This window comes from Brachypodium distachyon, chromosome 4, assembly GCF_000005505.3.
Source record: "Brachypodium distachyon strain Bd21 chromosome 4, Brachypodium_distachyon_v3.0, whole genome shotgun sequence".
Lineage (NCBI taxonomy): Eukaryota > Viridiplantae > Streptophyta > Magnoliopsida > Poales > Poaceae > Brachypodium > Brachypodium distachyon.
The window spans coordinates 23,905,754-23,915,986 of record NC_016134.3 but is presented as its reverse complement, the minus strand read 5'-3'; the positions used below and the strand labels follow the sequence as shown (position 1 = coordinate 23,915,986).

Here is a 10,233-nt window from a genome sequence, read left to right as displayed (position 1 = left end):
TGCCCTCTATGTTAGCCAATTTCAACCAAGATAAAAGTAATGGCTGCGGAAGATGGATATGGAACTTATATTTAAACTGAAGGAGGATGATGTGTTAGACCTGAAGCTCTCGCTGTTGCTACTTGCAAAGTTTATCTGGAGAAAAGGCTCTCATAGGCACCATGATAGATAGTCATGCATTTAAGGAGTGCTATGATATGCCCAATGGTCTGAGACGCCTTCCGCTTCGTACAGCGGCTGACTAGAGAGATCATAGTGCTCATGCATCGAATTCTGCATAAGTTGGTAAGAGTCATCGTGATCTATCATCGGAGATGACTAATGGGAAAACTAAGGAGAAAAGTTTTATGTCTATTTTATGACCGATGTCTGAATATTATTGTGGTTCCTGTATACTTGAATTCAGAAATAGATACAAATTTTGTGAAGGATCTTGAAAACCATAAAAAAAAGATTTGGACTTGTGTGCATTTGCTACCGAATTTCTTGTTACTGGTAAAGAGGCACATATATGTTAAGGGAAAAAAAATTCTGGGATGTCTTCACATTCTTCGGTTCATTCAGTGTTCAAAAGTTATGGTTTTATTTGTTGAGGAGCAATGATAACTTATTTGTGTCCATCATCAAACATAAATATGTTTACATCCAATTCAGGTTGGTGGACTCTGTGAAGCTTATGTAGGAGTTTTCGTGGGCTATTTTGAGTTCTCGATCCATTTTTTCCATTGTCCAGTATTTCGAGTTCCCAGACGATTTTTCGATATCATGAATTTGTGATTTCATGCCATCAGGAAGTTTTCAAATCTGATATACAACAGAGTATCTCGCTGTCATTTCTGGATCTCTATTGTACATCTTGCCGAGCAAAATGTCACAACTTCAGTGGCATATACAAAATGTCCCAGGATATAGCTAGACAGGGAATCCAGATGCTTTTGCTTGACAATAATGGCAAACCGTTGTTTTATCGCTAATATCACACCATGCTAATTCTCCAGCTATTCGCTGGAAAAAAAATAGATCTAGCATAGCCTGGACATTAGTCATGTTTCCTGTGCCTGTGCTACCTGTGCCTCAGCCTCTTCCTGTGGCTCTGGCACGGGGATCCTGTGGAAGCAGGCAAGAAACTCAATGTTCCCTTCTGCGCCCTTTAGTGGAGATTCAATCCAGCCCTCGTTGCGGAATCCAAACTGCTCTATGCCAGAGATGATCCTATCTACCACCTGTAATTAATGGACTGAATAAGTTGGTCTCCCAATCACGAGTCAAGGAAAAGAACTTCATGTAAAAGTTACAGAAAATAAATACTGCAGGCCTAGGATCCTTTCTCATTATGGTCAGGGATTCCAGGGGGAAGGCTTTTGTATTTGGAAGTAATACTATTTGCTGGTGGGTTTCTAACGAGCAAATAGTAATCCTATCGCAAGGAAGTAGCAGATTCATAGTAGCCTTACCCACGAAAAACCTAATAACATTACTACATTAGTAAGCCCCAAAACAGGATGGATAACAAAAGCAAAATAACAATTCATTACCTCTTTATGAACCAGAGGATCGCGAACAATTCCACCACTTCCTACCTAAAAAGAATGAAAATAGATACGTTAAGTGGCTTGTTCATCAGTTCCATGGTGCTTTCCAACATCTTCAACCAAAAAAGTTATAAAGAAATCTAAGATGAAACTTGCTTTATACCTGAGATCTACGAGCTTCGAATTGTGGTTTGATAAGTGCTATCAACGTCGACTCTGTCTTCATTACTTTGACTACAGCAGGCATAACCTACATTTCACAGATAGTATCACTGAATACTGGACACTGGACAGCATGTATATATCTAAGCTTATGAAGAAGCACTTTATGCTTGCGGAAGATTGGAGAACATGACAAACACCATGAACATGAATTGCGTAGAGTTGTGCGCTGTTATTACCAGTTTCCCACAGAACCGCATCATTTTTTTTTCAAATGCCATTTTAATGCAAAATTCAGTGTGCCTAAATACAATTTACAAATCTAGTGCAGTTGGTTCAGTACTTTACAGGGTATATCATAGGAAACTTCACAAGAACTGGATTTTACAGCACCCTTATCTTTTATATCACATAACCATACCCAACAGAGCATTATTACAAAAATGAAATCTCATACATGGAATCATCGACTAACACAAACAACCCCACTCTCTTTGATTAACTGTGAAAAAATAATTTTCAAAGAACAGTGACATATGAACATATGGTAAGGTCACTACAAATGTATCATAGCCATGCGCGTGTTAAGTGTACCATATCTCCTGTTCCTATCAGATCGGTCTTTTAGACTAGAAGGTTGGTTGCCATATCTTAACAGTGCGCACCAAATCGTACCTCACATAACCATACCAACAAGCATTATTACAAAAGGAAATCTCATACACCGAAGCACCAACTAAAGAACAGAGCGATAAAACACAAAGAACCCCGCAGTCTTTCATTAACTGGGAAAAATTAACTTTTCAAAGAACAGTGACATATGAACATGGCGACGTATCCGGTGAAAGCCCTCATTCGGTGCAAACTTGCAAACTTTACATCTATGCCGTCGGATCAAACATGTGTGGCTTAGATTAAAGGTGGAACTCAAACCAATCACTTAAACACGTTTCCCACAAATCCCCCTGCTCATATCCAGCATTCTACTATCCTTGATGAGAATCCCCTTCATCTGTTCATCTTCCCCGTCGAGCAATGATGAACTGGAGGCCGAGGGCGACTGAATTGAATCGGAGCCACTGACGCGACCGCGACTGAATCGAATTGGAGGCAACCGACGCAACCGCGACCAGGCGTTGGTTCCATTCGCTGCAGCCACGGAGGTCCGACCAACGGCCACATGACCATGTGTTTTTCTTTGGTGTTTTCTCTCTAGCGTTAAGAGCAGGGCCATAACTGTCGGGGTTTTTGCGAAAAAACATGTTTAAGTGGTTGGTTTGAGTCCCACCTCTAATCTGAGCCACACATGTTTGATCCAATGGCCTACGCGTAAAGTTTGCAAGTTTGCACCGAATAAGCGTTTTCACTAGATACGTCACCTATGAACATATGGCAAGGCCACTACAAATGTAACATAGCCATGTGTGTACCAAATCATACCACGAGAATTGAGATGAATGATAGGTCCAGCGTCACCAAGTCAACCAGTTGTGGGAGCTCAGAAAGATGTCTTAAATTTGTACGTTCAATTACTGAAACATGTTCATGCACACGAATTTTTTCAGCCACCTGAAATGTAGAGCATATTGAGATTTAAGTAGCTATACTGCTCAAACAGGGTAGTAACCAGCTGCAGCTGACAAAAAATGGAGAGGGCATAGATTAAAAGTAAGGACACATCACAGTTAGTAAGGTAACCTGTCCATAGCCAACATCAACACCGTAAACATGTGATGCCCCATGCTGAAGCAAACAGTCGGTAAACCCGCCTGTAGACAGCCCTGAATCAAGGGCTACCTTTCCATCACAGTCAACTCCAAATTCTTTGATAGCTGCCTCTAGCTTATGCCCAGCTCTGAATTAGATAACATCAAATGATAAGATTATAAACTTTGTGAATCTGAGTTACTTTTACTTTTAATAGCAAAATGAACCTATATATAAAGGTAACTATTTAGAGCATCACCTACATACATATTTTGGGATTTCAGCCTTGATTTCTATGACCGACTTGTCAGATACTTGTGTTCCAGCTTTATTCACGACTCGTCCATTCACATGGACCTTACCTAAAAAATCCAAAAGGTTAAATAATGGATGGCGATTTTCAAGATTTGACTGTACAATACACATTTGAAAGGTAAGTCTAACTAATTATAAAAATTGCTTGCATATAAAAAAATGTGGCAGTAGCATGAGAACCGCATACAAGTGTTCCCAATTTGAAATGTCACTCAACTGATTCCACAGAACATATCTTAACAAAAAAAGGGGCTGCCAATATAGACTTTTATGCAGATGACAGATAATTAGACAACAATACATAATATACCTGCATTTCATTTTGTAAGGCATATTTTCAACTAGCAGGGAGCCATCAATAGTAGATGGAATCATGGAAATGACCATGGTAGCCATAGCGTGATATGTATGTTCAATCGTTAATGATAAAGCGAGATGAGAGATAAATGAGGGCAAAAGAGGGAAAGGCTCATTAATTCTGCATGTGCGCGTTGTATTTAGAAAGAAGATTGCAAAAACTATAGGCTTTATATTTTGAGATCAAGGCAGTACCAAGTAAGTGGTTTTAACAAACATAAACATTTATAAGCAAGCAAGACATAAATATTGCAAACTGGTAAGAATTTCATTTGCGAAATTTTGAATATTTTTCTTATTCCATTAGTAGCGTCCTGTAACTTTTACTGGACTCAAATTGAATATAAGATGATTGTATCAGTTCCGGGAGGGTGGAGTCGGTCACTAATTGAGCAGTTAACCGCCAGTGTTCAGCAATGGGAATAGTGGTGGCTGATGCTGATTGATGCCCCATAGAACACATGGGTTAGAACAGGAGCCAAAGTAAACATTATGTTAAGGTGCCGTAAGTATGCCTTTATGTATGTAGGAGTTGTTTGGTTTGAGCCCAGCATTTCCCTTCTAAATTTTTGGTTGCCAAATTACTGGTCAAGATTTTCCTTGCCCATAAGTTGGCCAACTTTGACCCCCCCAAAAAAAAACTAAAATTGGTAAAGTAGCATTGGCATGCCAAAAAGTTGGCAACCATCCAAACAAATACCATTTTTTTTTGTCATGGCCAAAAAATTAGTGTGGTGCACTTTGGCATCAATCCAAACACAGCCATAGTCTTCTTTGGATCAGACTTACCAGCACTATACATACAAAGCGTGCACCAGGAGTTCGGTTCAGACTTCAGATATAGCATAGGGTTATAGTCTTAAAGATAAACCAAGATATCCTTACTTTATTTGAAACATTAGTATTGCTTTGTTTCCAAGTGATACGATTGTTTGTAAGTGTAGATTTTATAGACCAAGTTTGTTATGGGCCTATGGCCCATCTCAACTCTTCTGCCTCAAGTCTCTTCCTTTTCACAGGTTCAGGCATATGGTGTGGCATCAATCAAGATTTAAAGTCTTCTGCCTCAAGTCTTCTTCCTTTTCACAGGTTCAAAGCCTTGTCACCATGGACAGGGATAAGCTCTCCCTGTAGCCTGTTTGGCATGTGTTTTGGCTTATTTGGCATACCTGAGCTTGCTTTTTGAAGTATCAACCAATTTCTGCAAGTATGTAGATTATGCAGATTTAAATGCACATAACTGTGTAGGAAGAACTAACCCTGAAGAATCCATGACTGGATGTACGTTCTGCTGTATTGTTGAAACCTTTCAAGACACACTTCATCCAAGCGCCGTTTCCTGAATGAGAAGAACAAAAATGTGAGAAAATATTAGTAGAACAAAATTGTCCGAAGGGATTGAAAATCATCATCCTATTGACATCCATTTTCACAAAAACTGTGTCCGTATCGTGACAAAATTGAGATAATCATCACTTAGTAAGAAGCAAAAACGAAGTTACCAGGTTCAAACAAACATAGCAAATTAATAAATGATACCTAGAACCATCTTGAGGCTGAAATTATCTTATCCCAACATATTTCTCCATAAACACCTCGAAATCAAGGATCTAACTGTTGTCGCAGTAACTAGCTAATTGATGTTATAAATATACTGCCACCACAATCATCCTAGATAAATAGACAGATAACTAGATAAAGAATGCAGATGAGTCATACACTGGACAACCTTTCAATGTGCTACAACTCAATAGCAAGTACTAAATCAGTTTTCTATGTTATATCACCCAACATACTGCAAAAACAAACAAAAAATGGTGCCATTTTGAGATCCGCCAGACAGAACTAAATAAATTGTACACCTCGACACATAGCGAACAGCTGGGAACGCAGGAACTTCTAGCAGCACAAGATTTCCCATGTTCCCAAATGGGTTCCAAATCCACAGATTCAGGAACATCCAGACAACTGTTAATCTGGAACCGAGGACAGCAGCAGCAGCAGAACTACATGGTATTCCATTTTGCAGGCTTCAACTCATTCGGCGTTAGCCATGACCCGAAAAGCACTTACAGTTTCAACTCCTTTCATAGAGCTGAATATAATAAAGAAAGAAAGAGAAGAAATCTGGAAACTTACTTCTTGGGGAGCTGGATTTTTTTGGATTTCACCGCAGCAAACTCCCGGGACGGAGAGCAGCAGGCCGGTCGGACGCCAATCAGCCTAACTGCCAAAACAAAAGAGAATGAATCACTTCGCTTCAACTTCCAGCAAGAGCTCTTCGGTAACAATAGATTGCGGCGGAGGGTGGCTCTTACGTTGGTGAAATCGGAGCCTGCAAGCCATCATCGCCACCTTTTTCTTCTCCCTCTCCGGTAGACCCTACCTCAGTCAGTCAGATTCTGCGACCCCGCCGGCGACTGGGACTGGAGAGAGAGAGAGAGAGAGAGAGCACCGAGCCGCCAAATTTTGGGGAGAACCGGAGAGGGGATAGGCCGATAGGGTTTGGTCCTGACAGACGGGGCCCACGCGGCAGCGACATGGCGTAGCGTTCACACTGAAAATTGCAGCCAGAGAGGATGGGTATAGATTGTAGAACAACAGCACTGAACACTGAGCATCATATACAAGGCATCCCTTGGTTTACATGAAAGAGAAGGCAAACCATATAGCATTAGCCATTAGGCATTGTGAAATTTATTGTGCGCTTCTCAGGTGCCCTTTCTTTCTCTGTTCAGACAATGCAGATACGGAGTACAGAAGAAGCCACAGAGATTTGATTATCAGCTGATGGGAGCAAAATGCCGACAGACCGATTTTAGGTTGGAGACATTAGTTACAAACTGGTTCTGGAGGATGTCGGTGCATAGGGAGTCGGAAAGAAAACAAATCACTTCATCAAACAGGAAACATGTCACATAGACTCATAGTGTAGAACTTCATGGCTCTGTACTTTGCTGCTTCTGATGCAATAGAGATTCAGCAACCAGTTACTTTGAACATTCGTCGAACTGAGTTTATTATCTCTAAACAGTCGACCTATCAAGTTCACCGAGATGTCAGCAGCTCACAGTATGTTTGACACTAAGAATGAGAAACCTGTATACTCTTAGCTCCAAATTAATTCTTTTTCAGATGCGAACTTGTTGAGAAGAATTTTGTGGAAGGAGAGCCAAACAGTTATGCTCTGAATTGTGATCACTGGATTAAAACTGAACCTGGAGTTATTATTCAAGAAACAAGTCCATCTACCAACATAATTTACATGTACCACCGAAATAAGTACAAGGCTGGGGCAAACAAAAGATCTCAAAATCCTGTATTTGCCATGGTTCTAATGATTCTCAAAAAATAAAAATGATACAGCTTGTACATAATCTCTAAACAAGGATAACCCTGTTTCACTTCAGATAACCTCATGTTTCAAACAAGCCATTCTTGTACAAGAGAGTCCAATCTGAGTCATCGGACGAGACAAGCTCGAATCCTTCTGCTCTCATAGACTCTGCAACTGAAACAGGGTATGGAGGAGTCTTACTGTCATAATTTAGTAGACCACCATTGCAACTGAACTCAACAGAGCCGAAGCCCGATTGTTCGCCGCCCTCATGGGGGCAAGAAGCACTGATTGGCTGAAACTTGGTTTTACCCAACGCCTCGGCATTGCCCAGGATAATTGGTCCCTCCTCGTCATCAGACATCCATTTGCAGCAGTCCAAGTCACCCATATCAAACATTCTGCTAACTAGCCCTTCTCGCCAAGAGATCCGAGTCTCCATCGAGACTGGTTTCCGAGAACTCGTCTCCTTCCCCTTCAATTCTGTGTCATAAGGAGATCTCTTGAAAGAACTCAAGTCTATGGACTCCAGAGGTGTTGGAGCACCGGCAAACTGGAAGCTGAGCTCAGGCAATGGTGCAGGCAGAGCACGACTTTCATCATAATCAGCATCCCCAAGCCTTGGGGACAAACTCATCATTTCAAGACATTCTACCACTGGATCCATCCTCGTCATAGGGCGACTACTAGCCCTCGCCAACCCTGAGCAATTGCCTATGCTGGCATTTTCAGTCCATGACTCACTAGAAATTGATGTCGGATCCGTAGCCGAGCCACAGTGATAGCTGCCCTGACCTTGCTGGGCACATAAAGAACTTAGTCTAGAGGAATGTGATGCCCTCTTGACAATAAGAGAGAAGGGGCTGATGCTGTCACCAGTGCTCGGTGTCTTCAGCACGGGAAGAAATCCAGATGACGGTGTCGTCTCAGAGATCTCCGATGCCGGAGTGCCAAAGTCAAGTTGACCGCCAAGCACCGGCGAGCCCAACAATCCCGTGCAGTCAGGGGAGAATCGCCAGAACGCATCCTCCAACGAGCATCCCGGCACGAAGATCTCGTCCTCAAGCAAACACGCCACGCCTTCATCACGTGGAGACGGCAGCCAGATGACGGGATCTTCGTTTCCGCATTTCGTCGAACACGTCCCGGCCTCCTCCGACAGCGAGGAGGATAACCAGTGGATCGACGCCCTGGACGGCGCGGAGTCGAGCTCCTCGCTCGTACCCTCCCCAGCGATGTCAAGGATGCCCCTCGCCCGGCATTTCCGCCGGTCCCGGACGCCGGGCAGGACGTGGTGCCCAGCCGCGAAGCACGCGGGCGTCGCCGCCCCGCAGGCCACCACCTCCGGCGAGATCGACGCGTGGATCGGCGGCGTCGCCCCGGACGACGGCGTGTTAGACCTCGCGCCCGCTTTCCTCTCCGGCGTCAGGGCCTCGAGGTGGTGCTGCTGCCTCCTCGCCAGCCCCTGATGCTTCCTGGCCGGCTCCTCCAACCTCCTGATCCGACCACCACCGATCGGCTCCTGCCTCCTGCCTCTGGGCTCCCGTCCGGGCCATGGATCCGTCTTGGTCGTCGATTCCTGATCTGGCAAACGGCCCGCGCCGGCCGCCCGCTGCGTCTTGCTCGCCGGGCGGAGCTTGGGGCCGGACGTCGCGGGGGTCGTCCTCGGCGTGGACGCGCATCGGGTCTTGGACCCGGATTTGTTGTTGGAGGAGAGGAGGAAGCGGAAGCAGCCGGTCCGCGCGGCGGAGGCGTCCCCGGAGTTGAGGTCCGAAAGGGGGCTGCGGCGGCGTTGGGTACCGCTACCAGCGAGGGTCTTGGCCTTGGACTTGGGTGCCGTGGCCGGGGAAGGGGTCGGCGAAGGGGAGGCCCTCCTAGGCTGGGACGTGGCGGAGGATGTCTTTGATGGCCTGGACATGGCGGCGGCGGCGGCCGGCGGCGATCGGGGAGGATGGAGTGCGGCTAAGGGTGCAACGGCATTGGGGTCTGGGCTCGAGGAGATAGCCGTTGGAGGAGCACGGGAGACGGTATAGAGATCTGCGGCTGTCAATGTTAACCGACCCCTCGGCAAGGCAGTCAAGTAGGCGATGTTTGTGTAACGGTAATTGGCCGAAGATGACGCTGACACGTCCATGGCGTTCCCCAAAATTTGGTCCCCGTTTTTCTTCACATTAAATTCTCTAACCTTTTAATTTCTATAGGATTCAATCTGATGAAACAAACAATTCTATACAAATCCAAACCGTGTATTTCCGAACGAAGAAAGTAGAAAATGTATATTCTTATGTCTCTTTGAATCCCCACGAAAAAAAGACTTTGAAAAAGAGACCATCAATTGATGGCAATGGTACGTTTCTCTAATTGGTGGCAGTGATCCATCACTTTGAGATATTATCGTCACTTATTGATTTATCACAAATCTTTGAGATTAAAACAAATATAGATTATATAATCTAAATGATAATACTATAAACATGCAATGTACGTACATCAAAGGTCCTGATCCATATCAAATCGAAACCAGTGTTTGAATAAGGTCGATTGCTCGTGCAAGTCCAGAGATCATGGAAAAAGTTGTATTTGGTTGAGATCATGAAGTGTAATGTAATGGTATTGTTCCAATAATTATATGATTCTTGTGTTTGGTTCACAGAACGGAGATAATTAGAATATGTAACCAACATCAAAAAAAAAATCTCTAATATGCCTGACATCACATTTCTTGAAAAGGTAATAATCATTTGGTTCCAAGGCAAACGGTGGTTCTAAATGTTTGGTTACTAAAACACAAAGAGATAGAACAGTTTCGTTACATTCCACTCC

The 10,233-nt window shown here is 43.7% G+C and overlaps 2 protein-coding genes across 2 annotated transcripts; both read right to left on the bottom strand.

Annotated features, from left to right (window-relative positions):
• Positions 1–763: 763 nt before the first annotated feature.
• LOC100844113 (hemolysin A) lies at positions 764–6,567 on the bottom strand. The gene is made up of 9 exons (XM_003577595.4): positions 6,392–6,567; positions 6,213–6,300; positions 5,333–5,412; positions 3,661–3,763; positions 3,393–3,549; positions 3,135–3,263; positions 1,696–1,782; positions 1,536–1,580; positions 764–1,223 (listed from the first exon to the last, which is right to left on the bottom strand). Exons 1-9 carry the CDS (start codon positions 6,420–6,422, stop codon positions 1,044–1,046), a joined length of 900 nt encoding a protein of 299 aa, XP_003577643.1. The 5' UTR covers positions 6,423–6,567; the 3' UTR covers positions 764–1,043.
• A 712-nt stretch (positions 6,568–7,279) lies between these two features.
• LOC100822573 lies at positions 7,280–10,013 on the bottom strand. The gene has a single exon (XM_003576055.4). It carries the CDS (start codon positions 9,542–9,544, stop codon positions 7,490–7,492), a length of 2,055 nt encoding a protein of 684 aa, XP_003576103.3. The 5' UTR covers positions 9,545–10,013; the 3' UTR covers positions 7,280–7,489.
• Between the last annotated feature and the right edge of the window lie 220 nt (positions 10,014–10,233).